The 20,660-nt window shown below is 40.7% G+C and overlaps 1 protein-coding gene across 1 annotated transcript in view; it reads right to left on the reverse strand.

The window, feature by feature from the left end:
• The window catches only part of ERC2 (ELKS/RAB6-interacting/CAST family member 2), a 304,510-nt gene extending 293,565 nt beyond the window's left edge, over positions 1–10,945 (reverse strand). Inside the window, exon 1 of the mRNA XM_088831678.1 lies at positions 10,208–10,945. Coding sequence (XP_088687804.1) covers positions 10,208–10,864 — 657 coding nt within the window. The 5' untranslated portion in view covers positions 10,865–10,945. The remainder of the gene's footprint in view (positions 1–10,207) is intronic.
• Positions 10,946–20,660: the final 9,715 nt, after the last annotated feature.

Here is a 20,660-nt window from a genome sequence, read left to right on the forward strand (position 1 = left end):
CTGGGCTGGAAGAAGCACAAGCTGGAATCAAGATTTCCGGGAGAAATATCAATAACCTCAGATATGCAGATGACACCACCCTTATGGCAGAAAGTGAAGAGGAACTCAAAAGCCTCTTGATGAAAGTGAAAGAGGAGAGTGAAAAGGTTGGCTTGAAGCTCAACATTCACAAAACAAAGATCATGGCATCTGGTCCCATCACTTCATGGGAAATAGATGGGGAAACAGTGGAAACAGTGTCAGACTTTATATTTTGGGGCTCCAAAATCACTGCGGATGCTGATTGCAGCCATGAAATTAAAAGACGCTTATTCCTTGGAAGAAAAGTTATGACAAACCTAAATAGTATATTAAAAAGCAGAGATATTACTTTGCCAACAAAGGTCCGTCTAGTCAAGGCTATGGTTCTTCCAGTGGTCATGTATGGATGTGAGAGTTGGACTGTGAAGAAAGCTGATCACCGAAAAATTGATGCTTTTGAACTGTGGTGCTGGAGAAGACTCTTGAGAGTCCCTTGGACTGTAAGGAGATCCAGCCAGTCCATTCTAAAGGAGATCAACCCTGGGTGTTCACTGGAAGGACTGATGCTAAAGCTGAAACTGTAATACTTTGGCCACCTCATGCGACGAGTTGACTCACTGGAAAAGTCTCTGATGCTGGGAGGGATTGAGGGCAGGAGGAGAAGGGGACGACAGAGAATGAGATGGCTGGATGGCATCACTGACTCGATGGACATGAGTTTGAGTGAACTCCGGGAGTTGGTGATGGACAGGGGGGCCTGGCGTGCTGAGATTCATGGGGTCGCAAAGAGTCGGACACGACTGAGCGACTGAACTGAACTGAAAGTCCTTCCATAAATTTTCTAAATTTTAAGTGAAGATACAGGGATCTCTTATCTCTTCAATTGTGATCACCTCATGAAGGAGAAACTAAGGCTCACATGTAGAGGCTGATACTGAGAACCAGAAACAAAGCAAAATCTGGCTACAGTGTGAGGCCCTGCATCCAGTCAATCGCAATCTCCACACCTGAGTCTTTTTGCATTTTCTCTGCGCATGCGTGCCCAGTCGCGGTCAGTCATGTCTGACTCTCCGCAACCCTATGGTCTGTGGCCCACCAGGCTTCTCTGTCCATAGGATTCTCCAGGCAAGAATACTGGAGTGGGTTGCCATTTTCTTCTCCAGCAATTCACTGCAAGAACTAATAAATTTCCATTTTTTGCTTTTACAGGCTTTGAGTAGCATTCGTGTCACTACTTGGAGTATCGCCCAATACCATTAGTAAGTAGGTTTTTTTCATTCTAATGTGTAAGGTCCTTTAGAGTCTTATTTCACCTCACTGAAATGCCCTCACCTATTTTTTAGTCGCTCAGTCACGCCCAACTCTTTGCAACCCCATGGACTGCAGCCCACCAGGCTCCTCTGTCCATGAGATTTTCCAGGCAAGGACACTGGAGTGGGTCACCATTTCCTTCTCCAGGGGAACTTCCCAACCCAGGGATCAAACCCGGGTCTCCTGTATTGCAGGCAGATTCTTTACCAACTGAGCTACAAGGGAAGCCCAATGGGTATCATGACTGGTGATAATTAGAATGTGTGTGTGTGTGCTAAGTCGTGTCTGACTCTGCGATCCCATCAACTGTAGCCCTCCAGGCTCCTCTGGTCACAAAATTTTCCCAGTGGAAGCCCCCAAAATTAGAATAATAGTTGTCGATTCCGATTTTCTATGTTTTATCAGTTAGAAAGGTACTGAGCTACAAGTAATAGGATACCCAACCAGCAGTGACTTAACTAGGGGTTATTTTCTCACATGACTAGAAGTCTGGAGGCAGGCCCCTGCTGCTGCAACTGCTGAGAGACAGCAGGACATATGTCTCCAAGCTTTTCTCATCCTCTTTCCATGGTTACTAACAGGCAACATATTGACACTCAAGACAGAAGGAAGGAGAAAGGAGCATTACTGGTGACATTTACTCATTTATCAGGAAAATACAAGTTTTTCCAGAACCTCCCAGATGTCCCCTTGGGTTACATTGGCCAGTTACTTGAGGAAGAAGAGAAGTCTGAAGGTGAGCCATTAATCAGACATCATTAGGATATTAGAAGGACTAGCCACTGAAGGAACCTTTGACCACAACAGATGGCTCATCCATTTTACAGTCTCAAACTTTAATGTCCTGATTCTAGAGCTGCTCTTGAAGTAGCCTTTCCCCACCAGTGGCCTTTACACCCTCAGTTTTAGGGTTATTTATCATTTCTGACAGATAGTGATATATATACACACACATATATCTATTGGACAAAACACACACACACGCACATATGTATATATTCATTCCACTCCCTTTCTGCTTTACAGGGAATATATTTCCCTGACCCCCTGACTTTGGGCTTGGCCACATAACATGCATTAGGCAACAGAATATTAGTGGACATGATGCAAACAGAGGCCTTAAAATGTGTCTGTGTGGTTTGGCTGGACACTTGCCATCTGTGATCCACCATGAGAAGATAAAAGACCTGAATAGCTGCTTGTTCCAAAGAGAATGTGGAAACACGCAGAACATACCTAGAACCTGGTGCTCAGAGTTTGGATTTGCCCAACCAAATTGCAGTCAACCTGTAGATATATAAGGGAAAGGTAAGTGCTTATCTCTTTAAGCTAGTAAGCTTGGGGATGGCTTGTTAGACATGGCTTATTACTGCAGCACTAGCTGCCTAATACAGTTTTAAGGTAAGTTTCATGGTCAAGTAAGTTTGGGAAATTGTTAGGTTAAGCAAGTTTAATAAATATTTCTAACTGCATGAGTCAGAGCATTTCACATGCTGATATGTTGTATTAATTAGAATGCTAGGGCTGCCAAAACAAAGTACCAGAAACTAGGTGGTCCAAACAACAGAAATATATTGTCTCACAATCCTGGAGGCTAGAAGTTCAAGATTAAGGCGTCGGCAGGTCTCCTGTTCTGAGGACTGTGAAGGAGGACCTGTTGCAGGCCTGTCTCTTTGGCTTATAGATGCCAACTTCACCCTGTCTCTCCCCGTGGCCTTCCCTCTCTGCATGTCTATGTCTGTGTCCAAATTTCCCCTTTCAGTAAGGACACCAGTCATACTGGACCAGACCCATCCTCATGACCTCACTTTAACTTGATTATCTCTGTAAAGACCTTATAAAGTCACATTCTGAGACACTGGGGATTAAGACTCCAACATATCTTTTCTCAGGGTGGGACACAATCCAATCCAAAACATACAGCATTATGAATTTCTAGGAGAGAAGTATCTCCTATGTTGTGTCTTAAGCTTCTTTGGCCAGAAAATTCCCTTTGGAAAGTGTAATTTCCCTTGACACACTTTGGAAACTGGGCTTTGGGAGATCCATGGGTTTCAGAATAATAGAAAGAAGATTTAGGGATAAGACAGTGAATATATTTAAGTCCCACCCACAAACCTGATGGAACCCTACTCTCCAGGAATAAGGCCTTGATCTCACAAACATTCAGTATTCAAGGTGACTGCAGCTGCATTTAACTGTCAATGGCCACCCCTTCACAATGCAGCTGCTTCACCACCTTCCTAGCAGGAGATATAGTTAATTCCATCACCCACTTCCACCTGGTACAACTCTTTGTATCTGGACACTCACAGTGAAATGAATATTTAGAACAGAGTTGAATGACCTCTGTTGAGATGGCCCTGCAGTTACATAAATAAAAGAAAAAATAATAATAAGAGAAACACAGAAATGTGCTCCATCTCGACCTTTTCAAGTTACAGGCTCAAAATGAGAATCAATAAATCATATGTGAAGCTAGCTCAAAATCTCATCAGAAACCCATATTAATATTGATTGAGAGTAGATCACTTTCTTTTGTGTTAAGCCAGAAATAGAAATTATCACATAACCACCACTTAAAAGCCATAACACTCCCCAGACAGGTTTACTTACACTTCTTAGGTTACATTTCCCAGTGACCTTGTCCCACTTCAGCACACACGAGATGGGTAAATATTAGATCGAGCACAATCTCCCAGGGTCTGATGCTATTTATATTCATGCAGATCCTTGACTAGCCATGCACAAATTATAAAAATGTCTAAAATTCACCTTATGAATACCTAGTTTGGAAAAATAATCCATTAAAAATACAAAGTTAATAATAGCATAAAAAACTCAGGTATATAAAAAACCAATAACTTATACGCACAAAACTGTAAGATGCAAGTCCTTATGAACTTTATGAAAATGTATTCTCTACCACAGTTTCTCTCTCTCATCTCCATTACACAGGTAAATAGAATGGAGTTGTAAAGAAAAGGCAACTATATAATCTTACAGAAAAAAAAAAAATGGGTCACTTAACTTCCCCATACATAGCTGCATTCTCAATATCCATTCTAATCCCACAGGCCATTAAAAATCAAAAAGGGGCTATCTCAAGTGGCAGCCTAACATCCATTCTGAATCTTTTCTCCTCGCTTCTACATAAATCACTCTATAGGTGTGACAATGAGAGCATGAGACTCCACCTCACTCTTCCTCCATTCAAGAAAATACATCATGAAGCAAAAAGCACAAGTGATAGCATAACGATAACTTTGCATCCATGCACTCTAGTTTCGACAAACAAACCAAAGATTCCAAATGTCAGTACTGCAACTCTTAGTATCTCAAATGTATTTCTATACATGCAGATCTGTGCCTGAGACATAGGGCCTTGGAGAGAATCAGGAAGTATGAATGGAAAGAAAGTCTGGGGTGAAACATCCATCCAGAAACCTGAGTGTCTATACTTCACTCATAAGATATTTGGTTACAGCCACCTGTCTGCTGGCTCTAAGGTCTGCACTTTCTTCAATACAGACAGTGTGTTCAACATCCTCCCTTAGATCTGGAGTTGGGTTCGGCTTCCTATGACAGAACCACAAAGACCTCAGAACACACTATGAAGGAGCTGGTGAATGGGAACCTTCTGTAATAACTGCATGAGGGTAAAAGGTCTATGCTGGTGATCATTAAATTCACAGAACTATAAATTTAATATACAAGAGCATTCAAGTTTCCTCACCTCCAGCTATAATGGACCTACTTCCTATTTCTATGCACATAGCACAATTCAAATCATTTTCAATCACCTGAATTTAGGTTAGCAAAATGCTACTTATCCAAACACCCTGTGATAGAACTACATTTGTAGATGTAGTCTCTGTTGTGGATAAAGAACACTTGATTGTGGTTTCTTATCTCTTTTACATTCTTTTCTTCCATATAGAAAAAGGTTCTGTGATTTTTTTTCCTCTAAAGGGAAAATATAATAAATTACAGTAAATAGTGAGTGGTAGAAAACCTAAACAGCCAATTGTGGCAAAAAAAAGAAATAAATTCCTAATTAACAATAAAATCCTAATTAAACTAAATTACATTCTGAATCATTCTATCAAAACTATTCATTTTTTAAATCTAATATATAAGTATGATCTTTCTATTACAGTAGGATTCTATTCACAGCTCAGTGATCTTAGAAGGAGGTAGTAAGCATAAATTAAGATCTTAGATGTTGGCATAAAAGAGGCTAAAGCCTTAAGTCACTCAGTCCAGCTCAGTCACTTACCAGCTATGTGAATTTGGGCAAGCTTCTATTCTCTCTACATTTATTTTTAATCTGTAAAATGAAAAAAAGTCTAGCACCTACCTCAAATGACTAATGCAAACATTAAACATGATAATGTTACACAAAGCTCTAAGCACAATGCCTAGTACATAGTGAGCTCCCAAAAGAAGTCTACTGGCTGCAGCAGCAGCAATAATAGAAACAGAAGCAATGGCAGAAGTCTGGACTGTTCTCCAAACTTTATGTCATCTAGCTCCACTTTTTGAGAAACATAAAAACAACACTGGTAAACATTTTTAGTGTCCCCTCATGTCTGACTCTTCTGTCCCTCCTGGAAAAGAGGACTACACCTCACAGTCCCTCATACTTGTGTCACTTGCAGCCCAAGGAACTGAGGAGCCAATGTGCCAACTCCAGGCACTCCCTTCCTCTGCTGTAGCAATTCTTGAAACCATGGGCCAAGATGCAGAAAACCTGGACCCTGAGCCACTGCCTGGAGGAGAGCTGCCCTGGAGAGTCACTTGACCTGCTTCATACTCCAGGTAAATGAGAAACAAATCTCTGATGTGTTAAGTCACTGAGATTTGAGGTCTATTGAGCACTGCAGCAGGATCTGCCCTATTCTGACCAACAGGTATTCATATACCTCTAAAAGGGATCCTGATATACTTCCAAGGGGGTAGGGGGAGACATTCAATTTTTTTTTTAATAACTTTCTTTTTGTCAATCTTTATATTCTTTATTTTGTAACACTACCTAATATTGCAAGTACTTTTCAAAATCCCCATGCTTATCCCCCCTTTTATATTTTTAATCTAAAAAAAGAAAGCAAGAGGGAGGGGACACATGTATACCTATGGCTGATTCATGTGATATATGACTAAAGCCAACACAATATTGTAAAACAATTATTCTCCAATTAAAAAGAAATAAATTTTTAAAAACAAAATAATTACAGTTTGCTAACAGGTTAATACTGGGGCCCCAGAATTAACCTGGGGCTTTCGCTGGGTCATATGTTGCATAGTCATATGTCACCCACAGAAACCATGGTAACGTGTAATCGTATTAGAACAAGGAAAAGGTAATGGGAGCACCCTCAAATATTCACTTGCTTCTGGCTTAAGGCAAAATGGAACAGTTAAGTGGAATTGTGGATATTACCTGCTTTAAACTGAACCATACCTTACAAAATAGACAAGGGGCTTAAAATATTTTTAATAAAAGCAAAAAGGTTTTCTGTGTCATTAAAATTTACTTTAATACATACCACTCCAGTACTCTTGCCTAGAAAATCCCATGGACAGAGGAGCCTGGTGGGCTACAGTCCATGGGGTTGCTACTAGTCGGACACGACTGAGCAACTTCACTTTCACTTTTCACTTTCACGTATTGGAGAAGGAAATGGCAACCCACTCCAGTGTTCCTGCCTGGAGAATCCCAGGGACGGGGAAGCCTGGTGGGCTGCCGTCTATGGGGTCACACAGAGTCGGACACGACTGAAGCGACTTAGCAGCAGCAGCAGCAATACATAGTTTCATTTTGTCTCTTCCATGCTAATTCTTTGTGAATGTTATAGAAGACACGTAATATATTAGCACACTAGCACCTCATGTAATTAATAGATATACATACATGTATAAGTAGGTAATCTGTGCTCAAAAAAAATAATGATAAAATCATAAGCAAAAAGTAATTTTGGAGATGACAGTTTATAAAATGGATTCCATACCTTTCGTCACTTCTTGCATCATTCCTAAACTGCTTTAACCTTTTTCGAAAGCAACTAAAAAGGGAAGAAAATCAGTACAGAACTGGGGAAATGTACATAGTAGTAATAGAACTTCATATCCCAGCAAAGTCATAAAAAAAAAGGCAGAAATTATAGTGAAGGGCACTGATTTGATTTAGGAATGAAGAACAAAGCTTTCTGTTCCAACTAAAAATCACATTTCCACATCTGAAAACCAGCAGAGGCTCTGTCAGATAATCAAAGGGATAAGATGACTGCTTTCCACACACAGAAGGAGAATGAAGAGCAGATTCTCAAACAGATCAGAAATGTTTCTATGAACACTTGGACTCCAACGGTGTAGCGGGCAAGTAAACGTATACGAGGTCAGCAGATGGATCCCCAGAAAGGCAGAGAGCTTCATTAGGCCAGCATCAAGACCAAGTATCAGAGAATCACTAGTTTAGCCAAGTTAGAATTATCTTCAGCTTCTACAGAAAGTTAAATGACGTTTGAGAATTTTTTCCAGCCAAATGGCACAACACTCTACTCCCCATCTCTTAGCATTTATCCCACTGGTAATAAGAGGTGAGGCTGAGACTTAATCCCAGGCTTGTATTACTCCCGAGCCCCTGTGAACAGCAGCATATACGTGAGCCTCACAGTGTAGGTTTCCCAGGTGGCGCTAGTGGTAAAGAACCTGCCAGCCAATGCAGGAGACCTAAGAGATGGTGGTTCAACTGGGTTGGGAAGATCCCCTGGAGGAGGGCATAGCAGCCCATTCCAGTATTCTTGCCTGGAGAATCCCATGGACAGAGGAGCCTGGCAGTTCATTGGGTTGCACAGAATCGAACTGAAGCAACTTAGCATGCACAGTGTAGGAAGGATTTGAAAATGGAAACTAGCTGGGAGTGAATAGACAGAGGCAGGGAGAGGGGATGCTGAGAAGGCCACTAATGGAAGGGAACAGAAAGGAATGAAAGTGAGAAATCCTGAGTATGTGCAGGAATTCCCAAGTGGTAGTGTAGGGAGCAACAAACTCTGGAAAAATCTTCAAGAGGTAAGAATAACAGACCACCTGACCTGCCTCTTGAGAAACCTGTATGCAGGTCAGGAAGCAACAGTTAGAACTAGACATGAACAACAGACTGGTTCCAAATCAGCAAAGGAGTACGTCGAGGCTGTATATTGTCACCCTGCTTATTTAACTTATATTCAGAGTACATCATGAGGAACGCTGGGCTGGATGAACCACAAGCTGGAATCAAGATTGCTGGGAGAAATATCAATAACCTCAGATACTCAGATGACACCACCCTTACGGCAGAAAGTGAAGAATTAAAGAGCCTCTTGAGGAAAGTGAAAGAGGAGAGTGAAAAACTTGGCTTAAAACTCAACATTCAGGAAACTAAGATCATGGCATCTGGTCCCATCACTTCATGGCAAATAGATGGGGAAACAATGACAGAGTTTCCTTTCTTGGGATCCAAGATCACTGCAGATGGTGACTGCAGCCATGAAATTAAAAGACTTGCTTACTCCTTAGAAGAAAAGCTATGACCAACTTAGACATCATATTAAAAGCAGAGACATTATTTTGCCAACAAAGGTCCGTCTAGTCAAAGCTATGGTTTTTCCAGTGGTCATGTATGGATGTGAGAGTTGGACCATAAAGAAAGCTGAGCACCGAAGAATTGATGCTTTTGAACTGTGTTGTTGGAGAAGACTCTTGAGAGTCCCTTGGACTGCAAGGAGATCGAACCAGTCCATCCGAAAGGAAATCAGTCCTGAATATTCATTGGAAGGACTGATGCTGAAGCTGAAATTCCAATACTTTGGCCACCTCATGCGAAGAGCTGACTCATCTGAAAAGACCCTGATGCTGGGAAAGACTGAGGGCAGGAGAAGGGGACGACAGAGGATGAGATGGCTGGATGGCATCACCAACTGAATGGATATGAGTTTGAGTGAACCCCGGGAGTGGGTGATGGACAGGGAGGCCTGGCATATTGCAGTCCATGGGGTCGCGGAGAGTCGGACACGACTGAGAGACTGAACTGAACTGAAGTGAGTGTAGGGAGTGCAGTAGAAGGAGGTGGAATGAGATAAGACTACAAAGGCAGGCTTAGGAATTCCAGGAGAAGGTGCTGTAGGCTGAGTCAGAGGTATACTTCATTCTGGAGGCAACGAGTAATTATTGACGGCTTTAAAGCAGGGGAAAACTAATCTTGCTGTGACATGGACGATGAACCAAAAAAGAGTAAGAATGTGCCCTGCACATAGTTAGATGCTTAATTAGTACTGAATGGATAAAGGTACAAAGGCTAGGTTAAAATTTATCATGTTTCTCGAACATAATATCAAACCCATCCTATCCAATCCCATTCAGTATTTTTCAGTTTGCTATTTAGTGAACCAACTTCCCTCATTCTAGAAGGAAATAACGTTGCTGGTGCATAAAAAAAAAAAAATCAATTCACCAGTCAGATGTAGTCTTCTAAATGTTGCTGTTAATGTGTCTACTCTTACAAAAAAATCTTCTATTCAGGGGGAAGCACATCTGAGCTGCTTTTGGGACCACTGAAAAAGAAAACAAAATTAACCAAGTATAAAAGTTAGCCAGTGAGGTGTGGTTCTCCCTCTTCTGCAACAATGTGAAAGGGTTATTGGCAAATAAGCAGATCACAAGCTGTAACTTTATCTTTCCTATGCCCTCTTGTAGTCTTCACGTCAAACTTGTACTAAGCCATAGGTTTCTTGATGATGCCAGACTTTCTCCTGTACAGGCCGTGGTACCATCTGCAAAGCATCAACTACTCAGTGAGAAACCAAGGCTGAAAACATTGACATGAGTCATAACCTACCTGATTTTCTTCATGGGAAACCCTCATCTGCTCCTTGAGGACAGACATCCGAGCTGCCTCTTCTTTCCTCAAGACTCTCTCCTTCTTGAGCTCAGGACTCCAGAAAGTCTTGATACTGTTCATGGAAGATCCCAACTTGCTATCCTTGATGTCGAGCTCTTTTCGTAGGAGGTCATTCTCTCTCTGAAGTTCCTTGAGCTGGGCTTGAAGGTCTAACATGGTGCTATCTCTTACCTGCCTCAACATGGAGGGGACCTGGTGGTGGTGGTGATGGGATGAGCTGGTCAGACCACCATGTTGATCCGTGTATGAAAGGACATCTGTGTGGGAAAGTCCAGCAGAGGCAATATTGGGACTGCTCCCCATAGCTGTGACTCGGCCTCCATATACAGCTCGATTTGTGGCCCTTCCCAGAGTCATAGTGCCCTTTGGGTAAGTTGTTGAAGCCACCCCCTCATGATCACTCAGATACATGGGTCCAGATGTAGCATAGGCTGCATTAAGGGACTGGATATTCTCCATGGACAGAGTCTTGCCTGTTCCTCCACCTCCCCCACTACTTGTTCTTCGGTGGCCCAGACGAGGAGACCGTGGCAAACGGGGTGATCTGGAAGGGCTACCTTCCAGATTGGTGATTGTTCTTGCACTTCCATACATTTTTCTTCTCTTATGAGGTGCTACAGAAGAGAAGGAATGCTATATTAGGTTGGAGATTAAGCCAATGTTTCCACCGTTGGCCAGAATTTTCACTGCATTCTTTTCACAGTCTGTACTGGAAAATGCATCCAATCAGAGATCTGAAAAATGAGGAAAAAAATCAAAAATAAATTTATTTAGAACTCTGACCATTAACAGCATTATATTTCAAAAATATGTGTGCATATGTGTGTGCGTACATATAGATGATAGACTGATAATGAGAATGATAGATAAGAAAGAGTCACACCCATGCTTATTTAAAAAGAGCAATGACCCCAAACTTTACTAACTACATCTAAACATTTTGTAAATTTCCCCCATCATGCACCCAAGCAAGGTCAAAAGTTCTTAGAGCAAAAAAGAAGCTCATTTTTCCTTGGGAAAATGAAACTCTGCATTTTGGTCTGTGCTAAGTGATAGTTGGGGCCTCCAGGAAAATCACCATAGAATTCTGTATCATAGAGATCTTAACTATAAAATACTCCATCTGAGGCACTTGACCCTCATATACAAGTGGCCTGACAGTAACTCTGATATCTTGTTTCCAAGAATGTCAACTAATAGTCAAACAGGTTGTCACCTCCCTTCCTGCACCCACTGCAGACATCACTAATCCATCACAATCTCTTTCCCACTAAATTCAGGACTCTTATCAACACAACATTCTAAACAGTTTACCAACTAACTGATACTGACACATGAGTTGAAACCTATTGGCCATCCTGAAGTTAGAAGAAAAGAGGTGGCTCAAACCAACAAGTCTCCTATCAGTTCAGTTCAGTTCAGTTCAGTCGCTCAGTCGTGTCCAACTCTTTGCGACCCCATGAATCACAGCACGCCAGGCCTCCCTGTCCATCACCAACTCCCGGAGTTCACTCAAACATACTTACTGCCAAATCCTAAACGCTCTCACCAGAGAAAATCACAGTCCCATCTCTCTCCTGGAGAGATCCCCTGGAGAAGGGAATGGTTACCCACACCAGTACTTTTGCCTGGAGAATTCCTTGGATGGAAGAGCCTGGCGGGCTACAGTCCATGGGGTCACAAAGAGTCCTACGTGACTAAGCAACTAACACTTCACTTCACTCCATGGTTATGCAAGTACTTTGGGGCAGATTTATGTAGCCAGGGCTACAAGATTGTGATTATCCTCCAGTGTTAAGATCCAAATGGTCTTAATGGGTGCATCTCGGCTTCCCGTTCTTCCTCTTAGGGTGTGTTTAGTGTACTTTCTTTTTCTTCAGCTTTTAGACACGGAGACCACAGATTTTTGGAGAGAAGCCAACTGAGGTTCAAATATCCACTCTAATGCTGACAAGCTGAGTGACCATGGCAAACTATTATGTGCTTCCTTTCTCTGATCCATAAAATGTGGGTAAAATTACCTAAATCAGTACTGTAAGAAACATGTAAGATAATGTTCTTAAAACACCCAGTTTGATACCTAGCACAGAATAGTCAATAAATAGTTTTTGTTGGTAGTATCAGTGACATAAGTACATTAATAGCATTATAGAAGTCATCTTTTATTTTACCTGCATATCATTCATTCTCCCTCCACTCCCCACCCACCCCCACTTTCTGGTAATACTCTTCATTTTTCTCAGATAAATTATTTCCAAATCTCTACCCACAATACATTAGGTTTAGGTAAGGCTGACTCTCTTTACTCTATTCTGGAGGATGCCAGTGGTAAGAACATGACCCAGACCTGGCTGATCATCACATTCCATCCCCTAGACATGATAGCTGGTTTAGGGATGGGCATGTGACCCACAGTGGTTCAAAATCAGTCCATGTCATGACTTTTGCTAGAATAACTGGAAAAGATAAACTCTTTTTCCAGCTAGAATTATCTGCTTTCAAGATAGAGTTTCTGAGTACTACCATGTGGAAAGTGCTTTCCTGAGAGTGAAGTTAATGCAAAGGAAAGCAGAGTCAATCTTTGAACAGTGTGAAATCAAACCAGGTGACATCACCTGATACTCTGAACCCAGCAGTTACTGAAGCTACATCTATCTCAAGGCCATTATAGCGACACATGCCAGGCAGACTAACTACGTTAATGGTCCCAACTCTATACCCTTCTTCTATCTGAGTCCTTGGCTATGCCCTCCCAATCTGACTCTGGGTTCAGTCATGTGACTTGCTTTGGTCAAAAAGGTGATAGTAAATGTGAAGCCTATAATAGCACTTATGTGTTTACCCTCTTGTTCATTTTCTTCTGCCACAGAAGTTAGAACATGCCCACTCTAGCCTGCTGAAAGATGAGAAACACAGAGTCAAAATGTCCTTTAAGTGAGTGAGTGAAGTTGCTCAGTTGTGTCCAACTCTTTGCGATCCAATGGACTGTAGCCCACCAGGCTCCTCCATCCATGGTATTTTCCAGGCAAGTATACTGGAGTGGGTTGCCATTTCCTTCTCCAGGAGATCTTCCCGACCAAGGGATTGAACCTGGATCTCCTGCATTGTACGCAGATGCTTTAACTGGATGAGCCACCAGGGAAGTTTTTTCCTAGCCAATAACCAACCAACCCCAAGACACTTGAGCAAGCCCAGCCAAGATCAGTAGAGCTGCCTAGCCACCCAGTGGCTGACCACAGGTGCATGAGCAAGTCCAGCTGAGATCCAGAGGGCCCCATACACTCACAGATAATATTAAAATGTCTTAGTATGTCACTGATGTTTGTGGCTGGTTGTTTTGGAGCATTACTAAGGCAACAGATAGTGATACATTCACCAATAAATTTTCTTTTTTGCTACAGTCAATCCTAGTCAGAGTACCTGTCATTTATGCTCAAGAGACTCCTCACATATAGCATAAAGAAACACTTTGCATACAGGCTTCTTCTCTCCCTAAAAAGTCCCTCCAAAGAATTATAAACCTGTTTCTAACTAGTGAACTTAATTTCAAATCTCTATGTTGCTCAAAGCTTAATTTTGTTTTCCTTGAAAACATACAAAAATCATTTTGGATCTAAACTTTTGCACAAATAATCTGTTGTTTTTAAAAAAAAAAAAAAGGTGAGTCAACAGGCCCAACAATAGGAATTCAGTTACATAAATGATGAGAGACAGACAGACAGAAGTTAGAATAATGTGACCATTACATGAATATTTAATGAGATAGAAAGATGCTCATGACATACTAGTAGTGAGCGGTAAGTAGACTAACAAAAAATTTTATGGTCGATTCACATTTTAAAACATATATGCATACACACTAACTTGCAGAGAAGACTGGAACAATACACATTAAAATGTTAACAGTGATTGGGTTCAAATGGTTTTCATTTTCTTCCTTTTGTTTATTTGCATGTTCTAAATTTTCTACAATATATTTTCCACTGTCTTTTTTAGTCTCTATTTATTTCAACTCTGATCTTTGTTATTTTCCTCCTCTGAGTAACTTGGAGGTTAGTTTGTACTTTTTCCAGTTCCTTGAGGTATAAAGTTAGGCTGTCTATTTGAAATCTTTCTTTTCTCTTAACGTAAGTATTCATCACTATCAACTTAAGAAAATAATGTGTTTCCTTCTATAGTTCCAATAGTTAAATTAATTATTATTTTTGCTATGCTTAGAACTTAGGCCCTAGCTAAGCCACCACTTACAGATATTATCTTCCAAGAAGAAGTAATGAAATCTAACTTGTCCTTCTCTATCTTCTCTTGTGTCTAGAGGCTGTCATTTCTGAGGTCTCTAGCTAGGTTTGAAGTCCCAGTCCAAATTCAGTAAAATTTACACCCACACAGATTTAATCTTCAGTAACATTACCAGCCCAGCTGGCCAAGGCTTCAGAGAATTGCAACCACCAACAAACAGATTTCTTTTTAGAAACACACACAACACATATAACATATAACATACACATAACATATACATAACACACACATAACATATAACATGCACAGATATATTAACTTGTTTGAAATAATGCTTCTTTGTTTAAATACTTGAATACTCTTTTTCTACATTTAGTATCAGCAGTTTAAGTGTCATAGAATGGATTGAAAATTTTCCAGTTTTCATATAGCCTCAAACAGTTAGCATAATATGAAACTTCTCTATTCCTGAAATGTTTGGTAGAACACACTCATAAAATTAAATGTGCTTAGCTGTTATCTTTTAACTTTTTACTATGCTCACTGATCTGTCCAGATTTGTGACCTATTTTGTGTCAATGATCATTAAAATATTTCTTCAGGAACAGTCTGTTGTATTGAGACTTTTCAGTCTTCCTAGTATTGTTCTGTATAATTCTTTCTTCACAATTTTAAAATCTCTTCAAATTATGTCTCCATCACATTCCTAATGTTGCTTATATTTTTCTCTTTCTCTTGATGACAACATGACAAATGCTAGTCTGTGTTCTACTGATACATTTTACTATAGTTTGTCTCCCATTTCATCAACATCTCTTTATCCTTAATAGTAATTTCTATTTCCTATGTGTTTATTTTTGTTATATTTGCCATTTTGCACTAAATGTTCATGTATCTTCAGTCATGTTTTCTGACAACTGCATATAAGATTACATGTACTGGCTAGACGTTTTATGCATAAAATCCTTCTGTAAACATCTTGCTATTTTTCTTCTGAAATTTTTTCTATTCTAGGAAATATTCAGGATATATTTAAATGTCAAAGTAGTTAGATGTTTTGGGCTAAAACTTTGTAGTCTTAATTTATGGCATTGAGATCACAGAATATAACATATATATATCTCCTAACCTTTGAAACGTGCCAAGACTTTCTAAATGGCCCAATAAATGATTAGTTTCCTTAATTTTTAAAACAGCTAATAAAAGTTCTTAGAAAATATTTAAATTCATATATGTATACAGAAGAAAATGAAAACACTCTCAATTTTGTCCTTCATAGACAACCTCTATGATGTTGTTGTTTCCAATTCCTATTGTGTGTATTTATATAATTTCAGATAAAATTCATATTGTATTCAGATGCTGCAGAAGTGACACATTCCAGCTCGGGGCCTAGCCTTGAAGAGGCCTAGCAGCTTCTGATTTTGCTCTCTTCAAAAGCAGGGTTGTAACTGAAAAAAGAAACAACACAGAAAGGCCCTGGAAGATGAGATACCACATGGAGGGAGACCATGAGAAGGTGAGCACAAGTATCCCAGCCAACAGCCAGCGCTAAGATGCCGGACTGGTAAGACAGCCACCTTGGACCTTCCAGGCCAGACCAGCTGCCATCTGAAATCAGCGCATGAGTGACGGCCAACACTGTGTGTAGCATGAAGGACCACTCAATCAGTCCACGCTGGGACAGGAAATAATTCATTATTGTTTAAAGGCTTCTGAGCTTGAAGGGTTTTGGTTGTTTTTACATAGCAAAAGAACTGAAATAGTCACTAAGTGTTTCACTGAACGGCTATCCAATCATTTCCTCCACTAACCACCTATCATGAGACACGCTGGGACATGTTGTTGTTCAGTCACTAAGTCATGTTAGACTCTGCAACCCCATGGACTGCAGCATGCCAAACTCCCCTGTCTTCCACTATCTCCCAAAATTTGCTCAAATTAATGCCCATTGAGTATGTCATGCTATCTAATCATCTCATTCTCTGCCGTCTCCTTCTTCTTTTACCTTCAATCTTTCCTGGCATTAGGGTCTTTTCCAATGAATTGGCTCACTGGGACACTTAATTTCTTCTTAAAATTTTAAAATATCTCCATCAGTATTCTGATAGAGAAAGCTTTGCCTACATCTCTTATTACTCCCCTAGGATAAAAGTCCGGAGAAGGCAATGGCAAGCCACTCCAGTGCTCTTGCCTGGAAAATCCCATGGATGGAGGAGCCTCGTAGGCTGTAGTCCGTGGGGTCGCTAAGGGTCGGACATGACTGAGCGACTTCACTTTCACTTTTCACTTTCACACATTGGAGAAGGAAATGGCAACCCACTCCAGTGTTCTTGCCTGGAGAATCCCAGGGACGGGGGAGCCTGGTGGGCTTCAGTCTATGGGGTCACACAGAGTCGGACACGACTGAAGTAACTTAGCAGCAGCAGCAGCAGCAGGATAAAATTCTAGAAGTAAAATTATAAGATTGAAATTTAAAGGCTCTTGATATCCACATCAAAATTCCCTTCAGAAATGTTAACACAATTTACACTCAGACCCCTCTCACCCTTGGATATTTTTCCTCCACAGCCTCTAGTCTTTATTCTCAACACAGCACAGAAGCCATCTTCTCTTAAGGCTGCTAAACGTCTCTGAATTACCCAACTCAGGATCACCACATATTTAGTAAACACACTTTAAGAAGTATTTATGAAGCACCATTAATGTGCTACAGTAGCTCTGCTTTAGGCCGGTGTTCTTCAACAGCACTTGCCTATTCAGATAAACAAGGCCTAATGGGGTTTTGATTGTACACCAAGGTGTCTCAGACACTTTAGGACACAAAGCTGTACCGTAACTAGAACTGAGGGACTTCCCTGCCAGTCAAGTGGTTACAACTCCCTGCTTCCACTGTAGAGGGTGCACATTTGACCCCTTGTCAGAGAACTAGATCCCACATGCCACACAGTACAGTCAAAACAATATTTTAAAGAAACAAAATTGAGAATGTAAGGTGTAAATAAATTACTAAATTTATGTGAAAAGAGAATCCCTTTTCCCTTCCGAATACCTGAATTCACTGAACATTCCACTTTATTCATGCAATAATTATATTTTAAGCATCAGCTTAATTCCCACTCTTGAAAGCTCGGGATAAAGCAGTGATTGAAACAGACACAGCTCCTGTCTATGGGAAGTTTACACACTAAAGGAGACTTTCTCAACATTTTCTTCATCTCAGATCTAACAAAGTTTGAGGGGAAGATGGTGACAGGAATTAGGAACTGCTTGAAGGGCATGGACATGAAACTGACCCAAAAGGCTCAGAAATGACCTCTTTTGAGAAATACAGAAGATCAAGCTAATGACTGTTTGGAGTTTTAACCCTCTAGCACAAGAAATTAATATAATTCTGTATTTATTTTTCACACAACAAAGAAATGAGAATTTAAAAAAGAACACAAGTCAGTCGTCAGCAGGTGGTGCCTGTAAGAAGGGAAGAAATCAGTTGATGTTTCTTACGTCAAGGTCACAACAGACAAGAAGCATTTTGCATAACTCATCAAACCAAACAGGAACTCCAGAGAACACTGAAATGGTAACAGAATAATTTTTTTTATCCCTATACATCTCTTTCTTAACAGAAAATTTTAATTAGCAACCTAGGCCCAATGCTTTATTTTGGAATTAGTCTCTTCCACCAAATTTACAAAGAGCAGGATGGCTTCCTGGAACCATTTCACTACTAACTCCAAAGTGGTGTAGATTTCGCAGATGACAAAAAGACCCAGTTGACAAGGTAAATTGGAAGTGGTCAAACAGGAGATGGAGAGAGTGAACATCAACATTTTAGAATCAGTGAACTAAAATGTACTGGAATGGGAGAACTGAATTCAGATGACCATAGTATCTACTACTGTGGGCAAGAATCCCTTAGAAGAAATGGAGTAGCCCTCATAGTCAACAAAAAAGTCTGAAATACAGTACTTGGGTGCAATCACAAAAACAACAGAATGATCTCTGTCTGTTTCCAAAACAAGCCATTCAGTATCACAGTAATCCAAGTCTATGCCCCAACCACTAATGCTGAAGAAGCTTAAGCTGAACGGTTCTATGAAAACCTACAAGACCTTCTAGAACTAACACCCAAAAAAAGATGTCCTTTTCCTCATAGGAGACTGGAATGGAAAAGTAGGAAGTCAAGAGATATTTGGAGTAACAGGTAAGTTTGGCATTGGAGTGAATGAAGCAGGGCAAAGGCTAACAGAGTTGTGCCAAGAGAATGCACTGGTCATAGCAAACACCCTCTTCCACCAATACAAGAGATGACTCTACACATAGACATCACCAGATGGTCAATACCGAAATCAGATTGATTATATTCTTTGCAGCCAAAGATGGAGAAGCTCTATACAGTCAGCAAAAACAAGACCAGGAGCTGACTGTGGCTCAGACCATGAGCTCCTTATTGCCAAATTCAGACTTAAATTGAAGAAAGTAGGAAAAACCACTAGACCATTCAGGTATGACCTAAATCAAAACCCTTATGATTATACAGTGGAAGTGACAAATAGATTCAAGGGATTAGATCTGACAGAGTGCCCGAAGAACTATGGACAGAGGTTTGTGACATTGTACAGGAGGCAGTGATCAAGACTATCCCCAAGAAAAAGAAGCGTAAAAAGGCAAAATGGTTGTCTGAAGTGGCCTTACAAATAGCTGTGAAAAGAAGAGAAGCCAAAGGCAAAGGAGAAAAGAAAAGATATACCCATCTGAATCCAGAGTTCCAAAGAATAGCAAAGAGAGAGAAGAAAGCCTTCCTCAGTGATCAGTGCAAAGAAATAGAGGAAAGCAATACAATGGGAAAGACTAGAGATCTCTTCAAGAAGGTTAGAGATACCAAGGGAACATTTAATGCAAAGATGGACACAACAAAGGACAAAAATGGTATGGACCTAACAGAAGCAGAAGATATTAAGAAGAGGTGGCAAGAATACACAGAAGAACTATACAAAAAAGATCTTTATGACCCAGATAACCATGATGGTGTGATCACTCACCCAGAGCCAGACATCTTGGAATGCAAAGTCAAGTGGGCCTTAGGAAGCATCACTACGAACAAAGCCAGCAGAGGTGATGGAATTCTAGTTGAACTATTTCAAATCCTAAAAGAGGAGGCTGTGAAAGTGCTGCACTCAATATGCCAGCCAATTTGGAAAACTCAACAGTGGCCACAGGACGAGAAAAGGTCCATTTTCATTCCAATCCCAAAGAAAGGCAATGCCAAAGAATGTTCAAACTACTGCTCTCATCTCACACACTAGCAAAGTAATGCTCAAAATTCTCCAAGCCAGGCTTCAACAGTACGTGAACCAAGAACTTCCAGATGTTCAGGCTGGATTTAGAAAAGGCAGAGGAACCAGAGATTAAATTGCCAGCATCTGATGGATCATCGCAAAAGCAAGAGAGTTCCAGAAAAACATCTATTTCTGCTTTATTGACTATGCCAAAGCCTTTGACTGTGTGGATGACAATAAACTGTAGAAAATACTGAAAGAGATGGGAATACCAGACTACCTGACCTGCCTCCTGAGAAATCTGTATCCAGGTCAAGAAGCAACAGTTAGAACCGGACATCAAATAATGGACTGCTTCCAAATTGGGAAAGCAGTACATTAAGGTTGTATATTGTCACCTTGCTTATTTAACTTATATGCAGGACACATCATGCAAAATGCCACGCTGGATGACACAGAAGCTGGAATCAAGATTGCCGGGAGAAATATCAATAACCTCAGATACTCAGATGATAACACCCTTACGGCAGAAAGTGAAGAGGAACTATAGAGCCTCTTGATGAAAGTGAAAGAGGAGAGTGAAAAAAAATGACTTAAAATTCAGCATTCAAAAAATGAAGATCATGGCATCTGGTCCCATCAGTTCAGTTCAGTCGCTCAGTCGTGTCCGACTCTTTGTGACCCCATGGATCACAGCACGCCAGGCCTCCCTGTCCATCACCAACTCCCAGAGTTCACTCAAACTCACACTTCATGGCAAATAGATGGGGAAACAATGGAAACAGTGACAAACTTTAGTGTGTTGGGCTCCAAAACCGTTGCAGATGATGACTGCAGCTGTGAAATTAAAAGACTCGTGCTCCTTGGAAGAA

This window comes from Moschus berezovskii, chromosome 24, assembly GCF_049115385.1.
Source record: "Moschus berezovskii isolate FMDL1 chromosome 24, NW_MosBer_1.0, whole genome shotgun sequence".
In the NCBI taxonomy this organism is placed as follows: Eukaryota; Metazoa; Chordata; class Mammalia; order Artiodactyla; family Moschidae; genus Moschus; species Moschus berezovskii.